The sequence below is a fragment of the Rhineura floridana genome, chromosome 6 (assembly GCF_030035675.1).
Source record: "Rhineura floridana isolate rRhiFlo1 chromosome 6, rRhiFlo1.hap2, whole genome shotgun sequence".
NCBI classification, from domain to species: Eukaryota; Metazoa; Chordata; class Lepidosauria; order Squamata; family Rhineuridae; genus Rhineura; species Rhineura floridana.
In genome coordinates, this window is record NC_084485.1 from 75,605,548 (window position 1) to 75,627,927 (window position 22,380).

General features: G+C 43.7%; 2 protein-coding genes across 2 annotated transcripts; one reads left to right on the plus strand and one right to left on the minus strand.

Moving 5' to 3' along the window:
* Nucleotides 1–995: 995 nt before the first annotated feature.
* On the plus strand, nucleotides 996–6,029 carry PIM1 (Pim-1 proto-oncogene, serine/threonine kinase). The gene is made up of 6 exons (XM_061632469.1): nucleotides 996–1,296; nucleotides 1,510–1,616; nucleotides 1,804–1,854; nucleotides 2,006–2,372; nucleotides 3,955–4,131; nucleotides 4,671–6,029. Exons 1-6 carry the CDS (start codon nucleotides 1,215–1,217, stop codon nucleotides 4,826–4,828), a joined length of 942 nt encoding a protein of 313 aa, XP_061488453.1. The 5' UTR covers nucleotides 996–1,214; the 3' UTR covers nucleotides 4,829–6,029.
* Nucleotides 6,030–12,994: 6,965 nt separating this feature from the next.
* Nucleotides 12,995–22,069, minus strand: LOC133386686 (transmembrane protein 217-like). Its single transcript, XM_061630400.1, has 3 exons — nucleotides 21,997–22,069; nucleotides 17,538–17,612; nucleotides 12,995–13,597 (listed from the first exon to the last, which is right to left on the minus strand). The coding sequence occupies exons 2-3, from the start codon at nucleotides 17,562–17,564 to the stop codon at nucleotides 12,995–12,997; spliced, it is 630 nt and encodes a 209-aa protein (XP_061486384.1). The 5' UTR covers nucleotides 17,565–17,612; nucleotides 21,997–22,069.
* Nucleotides 22,070–22,380: the final 311 nt, after the last annotated feature.

Below are 22,380 nucleotides of genomic sequence, written 5' to 3' on the forward strand. Positions count from 1 at the left end.
TATCTATAAGCCTGGTGCTGAAATCTGTCTCTCTGCTACATTCTTGCGTGATCAAGAAACAAATTGTGGAAAGGCTTATGCAAATAAGGGGACAGGGCTATGGTTCCCGTTATTCTGATGAGAAACTGTAAATGGATGCGGAACAGAGGGCACGTTTTATCCCATCCCAGATACTGGAATCATTAAGGACTAAGAGTTGGTTTTGCCATCACCATGCTACTTTCCTCAAATGCACACCTCAAGCATATTGCATGTGAATGAGTGGCTGCCATTAACTACTTCAGGGGCGGGGGAAGGAAAATCCTGCACTTCAGCACACTGTTTATTTACTTATTATACAGATTTATAAACAGCTTAATCAGTTTTTAAAAAACTGTGATGGTGGCAACATGATTGGCAGTTGGCATCTTTTTTTCCTGTCAGGGGGCTCCTGTGCCTGATCTGGTTGCATGACTGACAGATATTTCAAAGATGCGCCTCTTGCCAGCATGAAAAATGCAGCGATGGGGAAATCTGCACTTTCTCAATGTCTGCCCACCATGAAGTCGTGAATGAATGACACAGATGGCAATTGGAAATTAGTCCTTTGAAAAAGACCAGCGTTTGAGAGTTGGTAGGAAAATATCGGTGACAAGTGGTGAGTGAATAAAAGGAGCGCTGCCCTTGGACTGAGCGGCGTGGGTTGCGTGACTTGCCACCGAGCGGCCCTCCAGGGAGTTCATCTCCTTCATTGTCTTCGCCTTTTTCCCGCCACAGGTCCTGGGACGCCTCTCTCCCTTAACCCCCACCTTCCCACTCTTCTGCTTTCCATTCTCGTCCTCTCCCCCTACCCCGCCTTCCCCCTCTCTTTGGCGCCTTTTCCTTCCCGCCACGTCGAGTCTCCTCAGCAGCCCATTCTGACGGAGAGGCACGGCGCGGGCTGCTAGCTGCGGCGGCGATTGGCCGAGGCCGCGCCAGTGGGTGGAGCCTCCTCGTGCACTAGACCTGCCCGCCGGCTCTCCCCAGCTCCGCCCTAGAGCTGCTCCCTCCCACTTTACTACAGGCGGCTGAAGCCGGGGCCGTCTCGCCACACGGGAGGGAGTACGCTAGCCCGGCACGACCCCGCCCGCAGCTCCCGCCCTTGCCTCGTAGACAGCAACCCAGCGACTGCCTCAGAGACGACGACGTCGCCGCAGCCGGTCCCGGCTTGTTTGGAACACCCGGACGGGGCGGGGATGCTGCTCTCCAAGATCAACTCACTGGCCCACCTGTGCTCGGCGCCCGGCGGGGATCTGCACCCGGTCAAGCCCCTGTCAGGTCAGCCGCCCTGCGAGGGACCGAGGAGATCTTCGTGCGGAGTTAGGCGGTCGGTGGGTGGGTGGCCTCCATGCGCCCGGTCATCGTGAGGCGAGGGCGGGGCTGGGGTTGCGGCCAGGTTTGGTTTGGTTTGGGGAGCGGCTGCTGCGGAGACGGGGGGCCTGATGGGACTGCAGTGCACTGATACCCCGCTTGCCTTTCTGTCCTTTGTAGGGAAAGAAAAGGAACCTCTGGAGAAGCTGTACCAGGTGGGCCCGCTGCTAGGCAGTGGCGGCTTCGGCTCGGTCTACTCGGGCACCCGGCTGGCAGATGGAGCTCTGGTGAGTGGTTGGATGACTCCCTGGGTTTCGGGTGGATTGTGCCCTCCCTATTTATGCCCCATAGTTCTTCTAGGTCCCGTAGCTTTCCCCTGGAATATCACTTCCATTCATCCTGTCCTTTCCCCAGCACTGGTTGCTCTAGGCGCTCCTCACTCACTCCATGTTTTTTCTTTGCTGGGTTTGTTAGGTGGCCATCAAGCATGTGTCCCGGGACCGGGTTTCCGAATGGGGAGAACTGGTAAGTGTTTAGGAGGAAAGAATGCCTCTGTGTTGCTCTAGAGAACCCTACACAGACCGCTTTAAATGCTGTGCCATGGTCTAGGTCTAGTCCTCCTGTTTATGGAATGCTTTTTCTCTCCTCTCTCTCCCCCCCCCAATTCCCTTTGCAGCCTAGTGGGACTAGGGTACCCATGGAGATCTTGCTCCTGAAGAAGGTTGGCTCTGGCTTTCGGGGAGTAATCCGTCTCCTGGACTGGTTTGAGAGGCCGGACAGTTTTATTTTGGTTTTGGAACGGCCTGATCCTGTGCAAGATCTCTTTGACTTCATCACAGAGAGAGGGGCTCTGCCTGAGGATTTGGCTCGCAGCTTTTTCCGTCAGGTTTTGGAAGCAGTTCGACACTGCCACAGCTGTGGTGTTCTACACCGGGATATCAAGGACGAGAATATCTTGATTGACCTGAGCAGTGGAGAGCTCAAACTTATAGACTTTGGATCTGGAGCATTGCTCAAGGACACAGTGTACACTGACTTTGATGGTGAGTCTTGTCAGTTTCCATTCCTTGCTGTGAGCCAGGGAATTTCCTTTCTAAAACACTGTGTTCCCTTGCTTTGAGTGCCTCGCAGCAATGGAACATGTCCTTCCTCTGATCTGTAGGATTTGTTCCTGTAATGAAATACATTTTATCCTGATTGCCTACAGTCTCTGTTCATAGGAGATTTTCCTCCCATCAACTGCTAGACTTTGCTAATTGCTCATTTAGGAATCTGGACGCAGTCTTATTTGTGGTGTGAACAGAGAAAGTGGAGGGACCAGGCCAGTAAATATGTTATAAATATCTGAGACTATTATTCATCTGCTAGGTAGTGCAGGTGGGCTCAAGTTTCAGACAGTACAAGGCTGAATGTAAACATGCTTGAAGGCATGCTGTTCAAAATCTTGAATGCTAATCTAATCTTGTAACTAAATAAGGAGGCTGGCTTTTTTTCTTTTTTTTTTAAAAAGCATGATACATGGAAAGAAGTATTTTGTATTTTGTCATCATTGGGAAGGGCAGAGTACAAAAAAGCAGAAGAGCTAATCGTTAAGAACTGCTGCCTCTGCCATCTCACTAAGTTAAACATTTTAACTGGAAAGTTGCTTTTAGTCATGGCATTAATGTTGTGAAATTAATCTGGAAGATATGTTTACAGCCAACTCACTTTTCCTTTCCTGCTAAAAAACATAAGTAGATGATTTCCGTCGTTTAGAAAATGTACATATGTGGGAAAGGGATTCAAGTATTTAACCATTTAAGATTAGAATAGAATAGAAATGTGAGCTGCTCACAAACACAGATTGTTCCCAGAAAACAAACGCAGCCTCTTCCGTTGCTAACGACTCTTTGCATGAGCTGTTGACTTTCAAAAATCACTGCTGGCTCTCTGTTTGGTTTGTTTGTGTTTTTTTTTTTTTTTGCGTCTGAGTTCCCGAGTGGCATGAGCTGCCTTACATTTTTTTTGTTTTTAATTTAACATGAGCTGCCTTACATTTTTTGTTTTGTTTTTAATTTAACGGTTAATGACCAGGGATGGGTTTGCTCCTCCCTATGTTGCCCTCCTCCTTGTACAATTTCCCAAGCTTCTGGCACCCCCTGGTGGTTCATAGGGTATTTTTTACAACCCAAAGTTTGTAAACAACAATCACGTGGCAGCTCTGACCTCAGTATTCTTGCTTCCTGCCAGCAAAGGGGGGTGGGGAAGAGATCAGATACTACAACAAAGGCAAAGAGTGTATATGTCAAGGTCTACTACAGAAGCGCAAGTTGACTGCAAACTGAGCATCTCAAAATTACCACATACACAACTGTAAGATAAAGCCACTCCCATATTGTACATCACAGCTTTGTTAACCTCTTGAGAAGCCAGACTTTAGAACTTGTATAGCTTTTTTATTAACAGCCTTACTGTAGCTGAAAAATTGGATTTTTCAGTCTGTCCAAGCACTGCGGACATTTAAAACTGCCATAGTTTATACTGATTGCTAGTAGAGTATGATGGATATATGTGGGCTCTGTTACCTGAACTTTGTAGGAAGTTTAAATCTCTGGCTGATGAGACCTTTTTCTTTTATCCTTCTAGGTACTCGTGTATATAGTCCTCCAGAATGGATTCGCTATCACAGGTATCATGGCAGATCTGCTGCTGTCTGGTCACTTGGAGTATTGCTGTATGACATGGTCTGTGGTGATATCCCCTTTGAACATGATGAGGAGATCGTAAGGGGCCAAGTCTATTTTCGGCAAAGGATTTCTCCAGGTAAGTGCTTCATTTTTTTATGATGGGGATAATTTAGCAGACAGCTGAGGTCATATATGGAATGCTGGCTCACAGATAGTGTACCCCAAAGCACTGCTTCAGACATTAACCCATGCAGAAAACACTTAACTGCTGAATGCCCAGGACTGGTCTGCTCTTAGTTTTGAGAGATGGTTCTAAAGTATTTCTGATTATCTTGAACAGCTGTTGTATTAGATATATGCACGTAAGCAGCACTTCAGCTGGTTTGAGTAAGTGTCATGTTGCCATCTAAACTGCACAAACTAGTGTTCCTAAAACACTGTTCCTGGGCTTTCAATAGGGATTTGAAACATTCTCTTGATGGCAAACTTTCTGCCCACACACCTTGGCATAAATATCACAACAAGGGGAATATATTAATTGAACATCGTTTCAGCCATATAGAGCAGTCCTGTTTTATGAAGTGAGTTACGGAGACTTTTTAGCAGCAGTGTCCCTTGTTTTGCAGATTCTAGTCAGCAGTGTACCTTTGCCAACTTTGTGCTTTCTTTTTACAGAGTGCCAGCATCTCATTAAGTGGTGTTTAGCTCTGAGGCCTTCTGACAGGCCATCCTTTGAAGACCTTCTGAACCATTCTTGGATGCAAGATGTTCTCATGCCTCAGGAAACAGCCGAGATCCACTTACACAGTCTAATTCAAGAGTCTAGCAAATAGCAGTGTCTCATCCTGCTGGGTGCAAAACAATTCTGTCCTACTGAGTCTGGCTGAGTGGGGAGTTTTACAGGAATACTATCATCTCATTGCAGACTCAGGTTGCCTCAAGACTTGCAAGCCTGAAGAAATGCATCTCTCCTGGCAGAGTGGACTTTAACTCCTTGGGTCCCACTTTGCAAACCTCCTTGTCGCTACATAACTTGAGCAAGTCCATGAGTGTTCGCAACCTGCTGAATCCTAGAATATGAAATGAGTGGAGCAGAGTCTCAATTGGGGGAATCTGGGTATGGGAGTGGGGAGGGGAGGTACTGATTTGGATTGGCTACCTGTCTTCACTGTGTCACCATGTTCGGAGTGCCTTCAGTTGCAAACTGAGCTGTGCTAGGGGAAAGAAAATACTTGAACGTTCCTTCATTGCTGCTGCCTCAAGATTCATCTGGGTTTTGGTTTGTTCCACCTTCTAAAAGAACTGTCAAAAGAGGCTGTGGATTATCCATTGGCAAACCCTAGCTAAGTGCTATCTTGTATGAACTCTGAGTTAGCACTTGCAGCCTCTTGAAAATGAAGGCATCCTCAAGTGCACAAACAATGCAACCCAATTAAATGTAAATTTGTACAGAACAATACAGGAACAAAGCTTGGTGTACAGAAGATTGTAGTTTATAATGGTTTTACTTCTGTTTTTTTAATTTATTTCTAGGGTTTTTTTAATGGAATATCCTAACTTTAGGGTCTTATTTATTTTATTTATGAATCATGTGGGTTCCCAGCCTACACTTCACTGCTACAGCTGCTGACCTGAAATCCCCCTCACATTGCTCCTCCTCTTCTCCCCTTTCCCAAATCCCTTCCTCTATTGGGTTCTTTTCTGCCTATTCTGCTCTGTTTGATGTCTTGCCACTGTATGGAGTAGCTGACTTACATCAGCCATCTGTAAATATTTCCAGCTGTGGCTGTTCAGCCTCCTTGAATGTTTGAGACATGTTTCCACAGGTATTGTTGGGAAGGGCATATGTATATAGTGCTCTCCTTATTGAAAGTGGGGCAAGATACCCTTGGAATTCAACATTTGTCAAGCTTGTATAAGTTATTTGGTTTGTAGTCTGCTGGTTTTGTTAATAGCTAATATTGTACAGGGAATTCAGAAATGCTATTTTTTTTATACATGCCATTTTAAATAAAAATGAAAACTTGATTTTAATCAGATGTCTGGCTCTTAAATGGTCAAAACTGCCCAATTCACTCATGTTCATTTGTTAAAACATTTTGCTGTAGCTCATGATTCAAATCCCTTGTAGCCCCGTCTCTGCCTAGAAACCTTCAGCACAGGAAGACCACAGAAAGTGGTGTTAATCTGAACAAATTCCAGGTTAATTTTGCCAATAAACCAACTGAGTATCAATGGTTTATATTGCAACATAAATTCTTGTCTCTAGAATGTGGATTCTAATTGGGGGGGGGAGAGGGGGAGATGTGATTAGGGAGATAAAGTTGGGGAACACTCATGATGCAGTTACTGCTGCAAACTGCAATGTTCAAAGTTGTGTTGACCTGCCCATCCACCCCTGCATTTTTTATCTGCTCCTGTCATAATGGCCAACCCAAATCCTGTAAACTCAATATAAAGCTCACAAGGTACATACAAATATTCTAGGCAAAATAAGCATCTTGATTACTGGAAACTTTGTTTTGTATTATCCAGTTAGACTATACTTATTTTCTTGCTATGTCATTATGTGAATGTGTGACAGGAATTTGCCACATGGGTTGTTTTACTCGCAACAGCAATTAGTGTATTTATGTATGACCTGACCCAGTTTTGCCTTGTGAGGTCAACTGTCTTCAAAGGGGATTACTCTAAGGCAAACACATAGAATTATAGCATTAAGGGTGTTCCTCCAACATAATTAAAAATTCCATTGCCATGGGGCAAAACTTCTTTAACAAAATATATGAACGAAATCTTTTGTGCTCTGATATATTGATATTTTAAATGCTATATGATACTTACAATTCTATGCAGTCTTTTAATGACTTGACTGCAGAGTGGTTCTGGAATGAGCTTTCAAATACAGATCCTGAGCTTTCACTGGTTTCTAGTTCTGGGAGATCCAAATTGGGTTTCACCAAATCTTATTTGGGGAAAATCTAATGCTGCTCTCTTTACAACTTGGAGCCAAACTATACATTAGGTGAGGAATCCATGTTTGAACCTTTTGATTTGAACTTTTTATTTTATAATATTTATAAGCCAACTTTTGGGGCAGCCTTTTTACTGAGTACAACCATGAGCAGTTGCTAGTTTGAATAAGAGCAGTGATCTAGGGGGGAATTTTAACCCTTCCTTCTCCTGGTGCCATTACAGGGTAAACTTGCAGATGGGATGGCATGGTTTTGAATGAGAATAGCACAAGGGGAAAGAGTTATTTGCGCACATAATACTATTGGATGAAACAAATGACAATCCACTGCAGCCATGCTTCACTTTTTAAAATATCAGAAAATCCAATCATAGATCACCCATGTACCATGTAGGATGGCCCTTAATTTAGTCAAGCTATCAATACTAGCCTGCCTGCTAGCTTGCTCCCTAAACACAATTAGTGGAAGCAATTCCTGTTAGTTTAAATGAAACTTGTGCTGGTGGTTGTCAGCATTACTGCCCTAGGCCCACCCTTGTTCCAGTAAGTGCTGATTGACTGTTACTTATTCTAAGAAAACCTTCCCACAAAGGAGACAAAGCGTGACCAGAAAGGCAAGATGCAGAGAGGCTGATCCAATGATAGTAACTTCCTCCTGTGGCTTGTTTCTGTCTTCCCCACACCCTTTACTATATCAGTAAGGGAAATGATGTGAGACTCTAGAAATCCTTGTTCAGTGGGATCTCATGGAAAATAAAATATGGAGGGTTTGGAAATTACAGCATGTTGGGTCTTGCACTTCGTATGCTATTGAAGACATACACATTTTTTTCAAAATAAAAGCCCATAGGAGAATGGAAGAAAGCTCTTAGATTTAGAGGAACTTTGGGGGGCATTAACTAAAAGCCCTGATTTGATGTGTCAGTCAAATCCTATGTGTCAATCACCTGCAGGTAGTAGCATAATATATGGAATTTGTGGCACAAACGTTTGGCATAGGGGTTTTTTTTGGAGGGAGGGAGAACCTAAGTTAATGGAGCTGGTTTAAATGGCTATGTGTGTTGGCTATAGCAGAATGTTGTTCCCAGTTGACTGAAGCTCAGGGTGAAATAACACATTATAGAAAATGGCCACCACACATCCAATTCTCCATCCTCCGTAAAGTCTGGAATCATTGGTGTTGTGACATCACAGCACTCTGCTCATCTCTGCTCCCACCCAGCACCCCACCCCTGCCACTAATAGCTACTGATGCAGTTGTGGGTGTCTGTTTCTTAGAATAAGGACCACAACACAAGATAAGTTGTTAAGATGGGGGGAAGTAGACATGCAGCACCTGCTGTTGGAAGTCATCATACATTCAGTGCGCCATCTACTTTATGTCTCAGCTAAAATGACAGTCCTGAGTATTACACCAGCCATCTCCTCTCTCCCCCCCCCACCTGGTCTGGATTGCACTATGCTTGTCGCTTTTAGTCAGAATTGTTCATCACACTCTCAAATCACACATTTGCATGGCTCAACTCACATCTGGAAGTTGGCATACAACGCCTGTTGCTGTGACTGTCATGCACTCCAGTCAGAAAAATGTGTGGTATGAATTGGCCTGGAGGCACTTGGCCCAAGGTGCAAAAGGGCTCAACAACACATAAAACTTGGCTGACTTCATCTTGTCCATAGCGTGTGGGCATTTTCAGAAACCTCCCAACACTGCTGTAGACTGCAATGCATCCATTACAGCTTACTGCTTTCTGTGCTGGAGAGAGATGAAGAAAAGCTTGGACTTTACCTAGGCAGGATTGAGGAGGTGAAATGTCCTTTCGTGTGCGGCAGTCAAGGAGTAATGACCTTTGTCTTTGCATAGGATGAGGCTGAACTTGTTTCCTAGTATGAGGTTATTTTTGCATGTCTGAATTGAATAAGGACATTCAAACCAACTAGCATCCTTTAATGAGGTATATAGCATCTTTGCTTAGTGGTGCTTGCATTTTCTTCCTGAACATCATTGCATGTCTGTGTTAGTTCTAACAATGCATTTTGATGTGGAAGAAGCAGCACTTCCTAAACTGATCCACTGACAAATCTAAAAAGATTACTGCTTGCTAGTGTGACCTTCTTTCTTTCTTTCTTTCTTTCTTTCTTTCTTTCTTTCTTTCTTTCTTTCTTTCTTTCTTTCTTTCTTTCTTTCTTTCTTTCTTTCTTTCTTTCTTTCTTTCTTTCTTTCTATCTATCTATCTATCTATCTATCTATCTATCTATCTATCTATCTATCTATCTATCTAGTGGGGTGGCTAAGAGAAATGTTGGTGGGATACTCTTTTGTGTTCTTGCAGCCCTTATAAGTCCTATAGGGATATAGTCCCCGCCCTCAGTGTACTTCCAAACAACACTGGATATAGCTACAGTCACTATGAGATGAATGTAATTTGTGTTGACAAGTTTGTATAGGAAATGGAAGCATCTCAACATTGATACCGTGATGGGTGTTTGCTTACTGTTACATAGCAACCGGTGTTAGGAGTCCTGAAAAGATTTCCAAGGTGTTACATGAGACATACTCCAATATGCATTCTTTGCTAAAGGCAGGTGTTTGCTAAAAGGATGTTTGACCTCACAGAGTATGGGACATTTGACGTTCAAAGAAATGCAGGATCTCCTGCTTCACTCGAGAACTTCTCTCCGCAGCAAGGGAAGAAATGCATGAGCTCAAGGCTCACTCCCTGCTCTTCCCCAGATAAAACCTGTATAATCTGAACAGGCACACTTAGCAGTGTATTTGCAAAGAGCTGTCTTCAGGGCTATGCTTGAACGAATTCAAAAATAGACTGCCAATAATTTAACATCTTGCTTCAAGGCAAGATGGGATGGATTTGGAGTGGGGAGTGTTACCCTTTCCCAGCCTTGCTTAGTGATCAGGATAGGCTAATCAGTGCTGGCATTATAAAACAGGGGCAGCTGCATAGCCATTTAAGAATAATAACAATAATAATATAAAATAAAGGTTCTTAAAATGCCCTTAAACAAAGTGCTGGATGAATATTATGGTCCCATAAGGACATGAAACAATATATAAAACTAATTGCTGCTTATAAAGTTCCCACAACTACAGTCCTTCTCAGTCACCACAGCAATGAATATACTGTTCAGTGCATGGTGGGGTAGTGGAAGAGAAATGAACCCCATTTTCCCTGTGATAGGATATAGCACATCTAGTGTTGGGATAACATGATATTCCCACAAGAGGAACACAACCTGGAAGAAAGAGACCTGGACATTTTCAACTGCTCAGACATTTTCTGTCAAGGTAGTGGTATGTACATTTTGTTAAATAAAATATAGCAAATTGGTAACTACGGAATTTTCATTACACTGCAAACCTGGAAAGCTCTTCAGGAGTTCAGGATTTCTCAAAGCGGTTGCCCAAATGGACAACGTGAGGGCCCAACAATGCATTAGGTGGAAGCTCCATGAGCAAATCTCCCGACTTTTTTCCCCCCACTGAAATGTAGCTCTGAGTCAGCTGTCAACCTGAACTGATCAGCAGTGCCACGAGAGGTGGTGTTTAACCCTGTGGGCTGTTTCTAAGTCCTACTCAGAGCAGACCCATTAAAATGAATGAAACTAAGTTAGTCACATCCATTAATGGTCAAGGGTCTACTCTGAGTAGGACTAGAATTGGCTACAACCCTGTGTCATTTTCCTGACCAGAATTGCCTCTTGTGTTGCTGTTTCTTCCACTTTTCATTGCCTTAAAAAAAAAAGTCCACTCAAGGGCTCATCTTGCTGACTGCAGTTTCTTGAGATTACATGGAAATAGCACCACCTGGTGGCATTTTAGGTAAGCATAAACATTCCTGGTGCTAACCCATTTCCCCAAGTTATACAGGAAACATTGCTGACAGTTTTATTGGGTCAATTTCTTTGTGAAGAGAGAGTGCTGGAGACTTATGGTGATTTTATAACATCTGTGTGTTCCAAATATGCAGGCTGAGCAATGGGGTGGGGTGGGGTGGGGAGCAGGCAAGTACCCAGGCAGACAGAGGTAGTCTTTAAATCACCATCCCCTCCCTCCAAAGTGAACAGCATGTGTGCATTTGGATTCCTTCATGCTGCTTCTTGCCCTCCAGTTGCCAGAATTCAGCCTGTGGGATCGGTTTCAATTGTTGCAGCTTGTTGATGTGGACAGGACGCTCATGGTGGTGAGGCCAACTACATGCCCTATCGATCCTTGCCAATCACAGAGACTCAAGTGGGTTCTGTGGCTGAGAGTGCTTTTCCCAGCATAGGCTGGTTCGCCAGCAAGGGCTGTTTCTGGACCGGGATAGCCTGGCCTCAACTGTCCATACTCTAGTGACCTCTCGCTTAGTCTACTGCAATCTGTTCTACATTGAGCAGCTCTTGAAGATGGTCTGGAGGCTGCAGCTAGTACGCAATGCAACTGCTAGGTTGGTAAGTGGGGAAGTCTGAAGGGACCATGTGTTACCAGTCCTGAATGCTCTGCATTAGCTGCCAGTGAGCTACCAAGCTAAATTCAAAGTGTACTAGCATACAAAGCTCTAAACTGATTGGGACCCAAGGACCCAAAGGAGAAGCTCCCTCAGTATCAACCATCTCAGGCCCAGCAATTGGCAGGAGGGGTCCTGTTGGTGGTGCCACCTCTGGCTGCTGCCAGGTTGGCATTGACCCACAACAGGGCCTTCTCAGTGATGGCTCCCCATTTGCGTTTCAGGAGAAATTTTAAAATGTTCCTGTTTAGCCAGGCATTTGATGGCTGAAAGATACTGGCCATGGCAACCTTATAATTAGGAACTGTGAGGCATGTAATTGCATTTTAATGTTTTTAGATGTTAGAAATGTTTTTGGGTTGTTTTTAATTGTGTTTAAAAGTTTTAAATATGCTTTTATTTTATTTTACATTGTACTGTATTTTGATGTTTGCCACCCTGTGCTCCTTGGGGAAGAAGGGAGGCATATAAATTCAATAAATGAATGTGTGGTCACATCCACACCATACATTTAAAGCACATGGGTTTCCCCAAAGAATCCTGAGAATTGTAGCTCTGTAAGGGGTAAACTACAATTCCCAGGATTCTCTGGGGGAAGCCGTGTGCTTTAAATATATGGCGTGGATGTGTCACATTTCCCCACCCTGGGTTTCTTTTCAACCTTGGGCCTGTTGGAGGGAATGCAGTTGGTGGGGAAGAGTTGTGTGTGTGTGGGGGGGGTTAAGTATCCCTCTTCTACCAGCTGCTTCTCCCCTGCAAGGCCCACTTCTGCATGCATATTATTCAACAGCCTTGTGGGAATGTGTCGTCCTGGCATGAGACAGAGAGAAAACTCATTTTTCTTTGAGCAATAAGTCAGCCCCGCTGTGGCAGTATTTAAAAATGCTTAGAGGGTTTTCTGGGGTTTGTTTTTTTTACAATCAAGCCATATATAAATTTTGTTAAATAAAATAAATAAGTACATTTCACTTCCAAATGCTTTATACATTATGAGAGACCCCACACTTCTCAACAATGTTGTATAATCCCAGTTTTCCAGAGGTATATCACTGGGCTAGATAAGCTAGAAATAGAACCATTGCCCTGCCCCACTATTCTGGTGTCACAGCTCTCATGCTTTCACAATTCAATCATGCACAACAGGAGCGTGGGGAAAAAATAATTCCAAAATACAATGGACAGGAAATGTGATGTCTATGAAGGGCATGAGGTCAATCCAATAAGGTAATAAGAAAAGAACACTCAAACCACATAGAACATCACTTAGGATGTGTGAATTTATACATTAGATTTGCACTTCCAGCTAAGTCAACCAAGGTAGCCACGTTGGCCCTGTCAGGTGTTTGACAATCCCTCTGTTCTTGCAGTTCCAGGTAGGCTGCAATAACTGGAGGCTTGTCAAGCTGCCAGGGGGCAGCAACAACACACAATTGGTAGGCTGTATGCATCCTGTTGGGCCCAAGTGGTGCAGGCCTGCTGGTGTGCCCCAGTTACAGAACAGTAAGAGAACATGACAACCCTCATTGAACTCTCCGAGTATTGATACCCAACCTAAACCTAGGAGGCTCTGCCACATGTCTTGATATCCGCCTTGACTTCAGTGACATCCTCCCTGTGCTTCTACCTTCAAAAATCATCAGAACATATGTTATGATAAAGCAGAGCCAAAAACAGTCTGTGGGGATCCTAGTGGCCAACCCAAACCATTCCAAAACACTTAATGAAAACATAGCGGTCTTTGCAGCATTGCTAGTCAGGATTAGGAGGACAACATTGGCTAGATCATAGAAGATTATCCAAGCAATGTAGACAAACATTCCTACAGTGTGTCGCTTGTGGATGGAATAGAAGAAGTAAATACATACAGGATAAGTTACAAGGGCCAGGGCGATTGCTAAATAATAGCAATATGGAATGACCCACATTAGGCCACCTGAGTAATGTTCGGCCTGGTATACCTGTAACTGAACTAAGGAGCGATTTAGGTGACCTGCTTCGAAGATGAGGTACATATTGGTCATCAGAATCATGTAGACACCTGCTAGAAGAGATCCTGTTTTTGGAGCTATGCCACAGAAACCACCTGCAAACAGGATGATCATTTTACGTCCTCCCCAAAACCCCTGAAAGATAAAGAAAACTGAATTAGTAGTGCAGGATATGGAAAATGTTTCCAAAGCTATCTGAGAAGACTAAAGGATATGTTCAAATTAGAGATGAAGACAAATTATTGGAGCAGGAGAGGAAGCACATGTGTTGATATACCCTTGGACTGCTTTCAGACTGTCGCTATTTTGTGGGTGGGATTCAATCACATACTGGTAAATACACGTTACGCAATTGGATCGGGCACTCTTGCTCAGGAACAGCCATTGTGGTATAGTAGTCAGAGAGCTGGACTGGGACCCCAGAGACCAGCGTTCAAATCCCAGCTCAGTCATGAACCTCACCAGGTGACCTTGGGCTAGTCACTGTCAGCCTAACATACCCCACTGGGTTGTTCTGAGGATAAAATGGGGAGGGGGAGAATGATGTTTGTATGTCACTTTGAGCTCCTTGAAGGAAAGATAGGATATAAATGTAACAACAACAATAATTCAACTTCCAAAAATATATATCAGACTTTTTGCGGTAAGGAAAGTGATGGGGAAATGAACTGCAAAGTGTGCAATAACAGTTGCTTGACACACAAACATATCAGAATGAATGTGGAACAAACAGTGGACACAATATAATTTCCCTACAATTCAGGATGAATACTCAATAAACAGATCATGTGAAGGCGATCAGATGCATAAGCAACAGCCAAGTATAAAACTATTTTTGCAGCATGACTTCATGGATCCTAAAGGGCTTCAAGAGTACAGGAACGCCTACAGGGGCAGAATCTTCCCACCAAGAGATAACCCTGTTACAACATGATTTACTGAACTAGGGCTGTGAACACACTAGTTGCCTATAGCAAAGGGTTTCCATTAGCCACAGCTGGAGGGGGAACGGGTTGATTGTGAGGCGTCCTTCCCTGGCTCTCCCTGTCAGGTTCCTACCTGCGCGTGGCTACTGCCTGTCACTAGGCACCACCAGGGACTCCACCAGTCCGGACTGTCCTTTTTTATTGTTTCTCTCCCCGCTCTAGCACAGATCTCAACAGATCCCCCTGCTAGGCAACCACCAGTCACGTCCTAATACTAGTATTCCCAGAGACTCTGAATACTGGTATTGTTATTCTCTTCACCGCTGCCACCATTTGTTACAGTTTCCCTTCAGCCTTGGTCATTACCTTACCCTCCCTTCTGGTCTGTGAAACCCCAGCCAAGGATCAGGCCTTTGGTAAACCAAATTAAGTATTTATTAAAGATAACAAAGCTAACAAGATTAACAAGATTTCTTCTTAAGGCACATAAACATATGGTTTTACTCAATACTAATCCAAACTCCACCCCCCTCCTTCTTCACTCTCTCCTGGCAAACAACTCTCTTAACCCCACCAAGCAACCCACTCAGTTCTCTTCTCCCCCCCCAGATTCCACTCTCACTCTTCTTTTTATACATTCAGCCATTTTAAACACTCAGCCAATCATCTCGCATTCTACTGCCCATTCACTCCCCCTCTTTCACTCCACTTACCATGTATCTTCTAAACAACCAACACTTACCATATATACATTAATATAGGAACATCACATTGATCTGCTGATCAGGTTTTTTTTAATAATATTTGTATACCGCTTAATATACAAAATCCCTAAGCAGTTTACATAAAATACAAACTCTCTTTTAAAATTGCTAAATCACTTTGAAGCTGATTTTTTTTAAAAAAACAACACACTTGACCTGATCCCACTAGGTTTTACAGTAAAAAGGGCAGGGTTTGACGAGTGTCATGTGCCCCCATTTTCAGAGAAATGGAGATGCACTGGAACCAGCAGAACAGTGAGTATGTTTCTGTTCTCTGTTGCTTCCAGATAACCTGTTTGTTGAGCATTCATACTAATTTGTTTGTACAAAGTCTGCTGGGAGGTTAGACAATGTTGGCTATTTATTGAGCATTCATTATGATTTGTTTGTGGGGAGGTTATATGATATTGAGTCAAGCAACTGTTAGCCCATACTTTCCAGTGCATCCCCCCCCATCATATTCCTTATCTCAAAAAAGTCTTCTTCTTTTTTGGAAGCAGGTTGTTGTGTAAGAGAACCAAATTGCATGACCTGAATCCACCTCAAAATAGTGACAGTCTGGAAGTGCCCTTAGGTGGAAATCCTACACATACAGTGAGGGTTACTTCCAGCTACATACCTGTGGCTGGAAGTAACCCTCACAGAACACAGCCAGGAGGGTTTCACTGGGTTATCTTAACAGCCAGAGAAGTCTGTATGGGAGAGGGCATTCCCTCAAGATAACCCAGCCCCAAGTTGTCTAGGGCTTTCTATTTTAGTATTAAATCCATAGCAAATTGGCAACCAGTGATGTTCTTTTAGAAGTTGTGTCACAGGCTCACTGTACATAGTCCTACTCAGCAACTGAACTGCAGCATTCTGCACAAATAGTGCACATTACAGTAGTCCAGTCATGAGGTTACCAGTGTGTGGATCACTGTGACCAAGTTACCACTATCCAGAATTAGGTCTAGTTGGCAAAACAGCCAAAGGTGACCCCAGCCACTGTGGCCAGCTGGAACTCTAGTGACAATGATCAATCAAGGAGCACCCTCAGACCACACAACTGTTACTTGGGTCGGTGTGCAGCCCTATCTAAAATAGCTTAATTGCCAGATTCCTGGTCTACTTTCCCTCCCATTGACACCAATGGGAGGAAAATTAACTATGCCAATTCCATGGCTGGTGTGGTTTCAAGCCTGATCCATGGGCGCATCAGGGGAATGAGAAGGCTTTGAATTCTGTGGATCCAAGGTTGCTCCTCCCTGCCCACCCCAATGGTGTCAGACCACCAGTGGCACATCTACACCCATGGAGCTATCTGAAGGTTACAAGATGGCCTAAGTGCCATTCTGCCAGCAAGGCCTCCCTTTCCAGCAGTGGAGTGGAATGTAACTGCCAATCCAATGGTCTCTCAGCCAGCCTTTGGTAGGCTTGAGGATTACAGCCTGAGGATGCTTCCAGATGGGGGCTTCATGTCACAAAGGGCTTGTGAGCAACAGGGTTTTTTTTAACTTATTGGATTTTTCCCAGAGTAGGTAAATCTGGATTCAATGTGGGTGGGTGGGGATATGGACTGGTGTTTTGATAAAGATAATGATGGATGGATGTTGCAAAAAAACTTGTGTGCCAGAGCAGCAGCCATCTGGAAGCACCCTAGTTACTTACCCACTAAAAACAAGTTCTCCAGCTAACTTAAAAACTTCCCAAATCCTTTAAAACACAACAAAATTCAAAATTCAATAAAACTATTAGTAATATGCAGCTACAAGAATAGGAGCAACAATTCTAATAAGTTTTTGCAAATTAAAATGATTTCACTTCACAGTAAGAAGCAAGCAAGCAAAGTTTATGTAATTCCCTGCCTAGAAAGCTCCAGAGGTGGTGTGGGTTAGATGACCCAGTCCTAACCCAGTCTGGCAAAATTTTACGGTATATTCATATGACAGTACCTTTGAAAAGACTTTCTAAACCCTGTAAGTAAGAGATTATCAATCCTTATCTGACACCATATGTAGGTTGGTGCCCCAAAATCTCATTCAAACTTGTTGAAACAAGGTCATCTGCATTTGCATTTTATCTCACAAAGTTTTAGGTAAAAACTTCATGAAGAAACATAGCTTTCTATAAAGGCTAGAACAATGGTACAGTTTTCCCCTTCACAGTAAGAACAGACATGAGCCATAACATTCAGTTTTGTCTATCTGGAATTCTACTTTTCTTTCCAGCGTTGAGCAAAATAGCACAGAGAACTGGTTTCTTTTCCTTCACTTTTGGCTTGTTCTGAATGAAATAAACCTGGATGCCTTCATCATATTCTCTTAGTTTGTAGGAAAAGGAGAATAGTGTTGAAAAAGGGGAACAGTACAAGGCATACAACTACAGAAAAGAAAAAGAGTCGGACACCTGGTTTCTACTGCTGATGGAGTCCATGTCCTCTAATGGTGGCTGATGCAGTCTTCACTTCAGTTCACTTGGTTTCTAAAAGCAGTAGTGGCAAATTCAGAAGTGCAGGATCCCTTCATGACAGTCACAGCCACGTTTCCCCCCCTCCTTTTCACTGCTGGGTTGAGAATGAGATCCTTGTTCATGCCTTCTCCCACAACAGAAGTCCCTAGGAGTCAATCTGCACAAAAGGGGAGAGAGCTACTGAAAAGAGTCTTCTCAGTGGCTGACTGACCTCCTTTCACTCTCATTAGCTCCAATCAGTAGGAAAGGACAAGGAAGCATGTTAGTAGACTCTTCTTAGTGGGTAACATCCTCTCCTTTCATGCTGATTGTCTCATAGGATGCTGGAGACATAGGGACCTTGCTCCCAAAAAAGTAAGGGGTCTAACACGCACCCCGAGACCCTGGATGACTATACCACTGGATATATGTTGATTGCATCAGTACTATTTTTTATTATTTATAGTCCTTGAAAATGGTGCTGTGGTTGCACTGCACAGCTATCACCCTAACCCAGTCCAGTGCCTTGTAGCCCAGCCCTCCTGCCCAGTGATTACGCAGAAAATGGCAGATGATGGGAACAGTAACAAACAGGCCTGACATCATCATCCTTTTAAAAAGACAAAACATTTTATAGCCAGGGAATGGCCAAACAGGAATGTAGATATTTATTTATTTATTTATTTATTAAATTTATATCCCACCCTTCGTCCCAGAAGAAGCCCAGGGCAGCATTACAGATGTTCATTTTATTACATCTACGTTAAAAATGTATTATCTTTTTTCTCTACAATGAAATGGTGCTTAGTCCTCCCAAGTAAATTTCTTTAGCATCATGGCAACAGAAGCAAACTCCATTTTGTTTCTGTAGTCATGAAGGTGCTATGACTGAAGTGAGTTTAAAATGTGACACTGCACACGCTCAGAGTCTTTCTTTCTTTAAGGTAGCAAACCTTTGTTTATTGTACCAACATAGTCTTTCCCAACCAGGTGCTCTCCAAAAGTTTTGGACTGCAAATCCTATCATTCCCAGCCAACATGGCTAACGCCCAAGCTAGCAGGGGATGATGGGAGTTGTAGTCCAAAACATCTGACAGGTTCCATGTTAGAGCAGTTAAAAGGCATGGAATGGTGGTGAGGAAGATGGAGAAGAGAAATTCCAACACTGTGTCCAGTATTCCCCATCCCCCCACCCTGTCCAGGGTCTAAAATTACCTAGTTGAATAGCTGATCACACCTCTGTTTCAGGTGGAAAAGTGGGCAAAGAGTAGCAGGACAGCCTTGTACCAACACTGCTGCTAACTACACATACACAGATGAATGCCTGTGGGAGCTTAGTACTATGAAGATCCTGAAGTTTGGATACTGGAATGTAGACAACCCCTTCCAAATGCTGAAATTCAGTATAGAGTGTCACACTATGTAGTGTGTGCAATATTATTTTTGAAAACTATTTGTAGATGTTGATTTTTTTTTAACAAACAAGGTAATGACCAACACTTGTTTTTTATTGAGGGCTAACAGAATTCCAGAGTTTGGAAAAGTTACTTTTTTTGAACTACAACTCCCATCAGTCCAATCCAGTAGCCATGCTGGCTGGGGCTGATGGGAGTTGTAGTTTAAAAAAAGTAACGTTTCCAAGCTCTGCAGAATTCCAGTAAACACATACAGCAAATTGACCTAGACCAGATTCCCCTCAGGATCAGGACCAGACTCTTCAAGGAATTGTGCAGACCTCTTTGCAAATGTTAAAACACACTGATCCCTGAATCTCCTTTATAATGTAGAGAATAGAAAAGTCTTAGAATCATAGAATAGTAGAGTTGGAAGGGGCCTATAAGGCCATCGAGTACAACCCCCTGCTCAATGCAGGGATCCAAATTAAAGCATAAAGTAGGAAACTTTATTCTGTGTGTTGTTTTTGTTGAGTCAGTTAAGGAGTGGAAGCCATCTTTCTTGGAAACCTTTTGGCCAGGTTAGTATTGCCAGGTTAATCTTTTAGGCCTGGTCACTATCATTTACCACTGAACTGGATTGAAATTTTATCTGTTATTACTGGGATTTCTGATAGGAACATCAGACCATTGAGCCATATAGCTTAGTATTGTCCATGCTGAATGGCAAGGGGATCTCAAGGATTTCAGAAGGGGGCCATTTCAAGCTCTACCTGAAGATGCAGGGGATTAAATCTGGGCCTTTCTGCATGCAAAACAGATGTTCTACCACTGAATTTTGGCCCCTTTTGTCAAATCATCCTTGATCAGCGGTAACACAGAGGCTTTTCATCTTAGTGTCAATTACGATTTTCTGCTGTCAATAAGAGCATTATTCATTCACACTTTATTTAGGATACTTGCAATGTCTAGCAGTGTAATTGTATTCATGTCTACTCAGAACAAAGTCCGCTGACTTCAGTCGGGTTTAGTCTGAGGTAACTGGTATAGGATTGCAGCCTATATCAACTAGGAGCACCTTTGAAGGCTCTACAGGCATTTTACATCCCATGAAAGATTTTAAAAATGTAGAAGTACAGTACCTTCCAGGGCCAGCAGCAGGCATGACTGGGCCCTTGAGCACCAGCCTGCCCCATGCCCACAGCTCCCACCCACACCTACCTCTCCCACTGCGGTAAATGCTGCCCGTGCTGCGCACGCATGCCTCCCATCAACCAAGATGGTGGCAGAGGCATAAGCTCCTTAGGGAAGCCTCAGCTAACGTTTTGGTTGATTGCAAGCATACACACAGCGTGGCCAGCATTCACCCAACAGGAGAGGTAGGTGGGGTGTGCAGGTGGACATTGCAAGCCTGCACAGTTGTGGGGGGGTGCCTGGGAGCTCCCTTTCTGCGATCCACGGCAGGGTAGGGAGCTGCCACTGCCATGGATCACAGAATGGGAGCACTACCCACCCATCTTAAGGAGGGGCCCTTCAGAGAGCCCTCTGGGATGCAGGGGCCCTCAATCAGGGCCTGACCTGGTCACCCTCTGGCACCAGCCCTGGTACCTTCTAATCTTGAGACATAATCTCCAAAAATTATAATATGGCAGTGTGCATTGTTCAGCTCCAAAGTGGGAACTGTATGGGACCCTATCTAATAAACATGCTGATAGTGCAATCCTATACATGTCTATGTAATTTGCTCCCACAACATGTAAACTATATCCACACCACACATTTAAATTAATCTTTGGATCCAATGCACTGGCTTTTGAAAATGTACATTGCATTGGGGGGGGGAGACAGAGAGAGAGAGAGAGAGAGAGAGAATTAAAAGTGGTATGTAGGGAGAATTCAACCCTTTCTTTCGTTGCTGAACTCCTGAGGAAAATATCTCCTTAAGGATTTATATTAGGAAGAAATCCTTCAGTCTGGGAATAATTTGGATTCTTTTCTAATAGTTTAGATTACTGATTTCTTTACCTGATTGCACTGCCTGTATTTTGTTGGATGGTGAAAAAACAGGCCCATGTCCTTCCCATGTTAAATAGCCAGTGTGGTGTAGTGGTTAAGGTGCTGGACTACAACCTGGAAGACCAGGGTTCGAATCTCCACACAGCCATGGAGCTCACTGGGTGACCTTGGGCCAGTCACTGCCTCTCAGCCTCAGAGGAAGGCAATGGTAAACCCCATTCTGAATACTGCTTACCATGAAAACCCTATTCATAGGGTTGCCATAAGTTGGGATCGACTTGAAGGCAGTCCATTTCCATTTCATAGGATTGCGTGGGTGGGTTTGGATGATATCTGTGAGACCCTTTCTAGTTTATAATTGTAAGAGATACAACTTGCAAAGGAAGACACCTGCCTGCTGCACTGGTCAGACTAGTCTCCTTTGTTAATCTAACAGAGTGGCCAGGTGATCCTGTTGCTATTGGAACTCTTTTCGGGAGAGAGGTCCTCCTCCCCCTCTTTCTGGAGCCAAGGAGAGGCTTGTGGGTTTTTTAGGCTGAGGAAAGGCTGGGAACTGGAGGCTTGCTTGCTGTCTGGACCCCTAAAGCTATGGGCAATGGGGAGCAAGGTCTGATGGACTGATAATCCTGTGAACCCCTCAATCTTAAGATCAGGTTTGGAATGTTTGTAAATAAAAACCATATTTCCTAAACGACACCACAGTTTGGCTGGCCTTCTTTCTAAGGAAACCTAACCATGGGTAAGCGTAGTAACCCCTGGAAGTCTCATCCCACTTGGAGATTGGGGTGGCACGCAACAATATAAACTATAATAATTTTATTTTTAGTAAATCTAGTTCTAAAGCTGCAAAAGCCCTATGTAGTCCTTAACTGATGATTCCTTAAAGTTTGTCTAGAGTACTTCAGAATTAGTATTTTGCTATGTACTTGCTCTCTCAAGTTTGCATGGATGTTAATTGCTGCCAAGGCAATCTCATGCTGCACATTTCAACATTGTTAGTTCTTCACCTGATCTCTTGTCTTCCTCAGTTGTTTCTCTCTTCCAAGCAATACAGCTGCATCACAAGACCATAATGCCACTTGTAGCATGCTTCCTGTGAAAAAACAGGAAAGCACTTGGAATGTCTGTGTGCTGCCGAGCTGCCTATATTTGACACTCAAGGCATCTAAACCAGCTGATGGAAAAAGAGGGCTTGCAAACACTAGATTTTTTATCACACATCAATGCCAGATCACAAATTCAATGCATATCACAAGTCAATGCACATCAGTGCTATCCTTTATGAACTGTAATATCATCTTCACTGCGAAGCAGAAGATGCAACTTAGCTAACTAAGATGCTGAAGGGAGGGGGGGAACTTTCTGTGTTACACAAAAATATCTGGACCGCA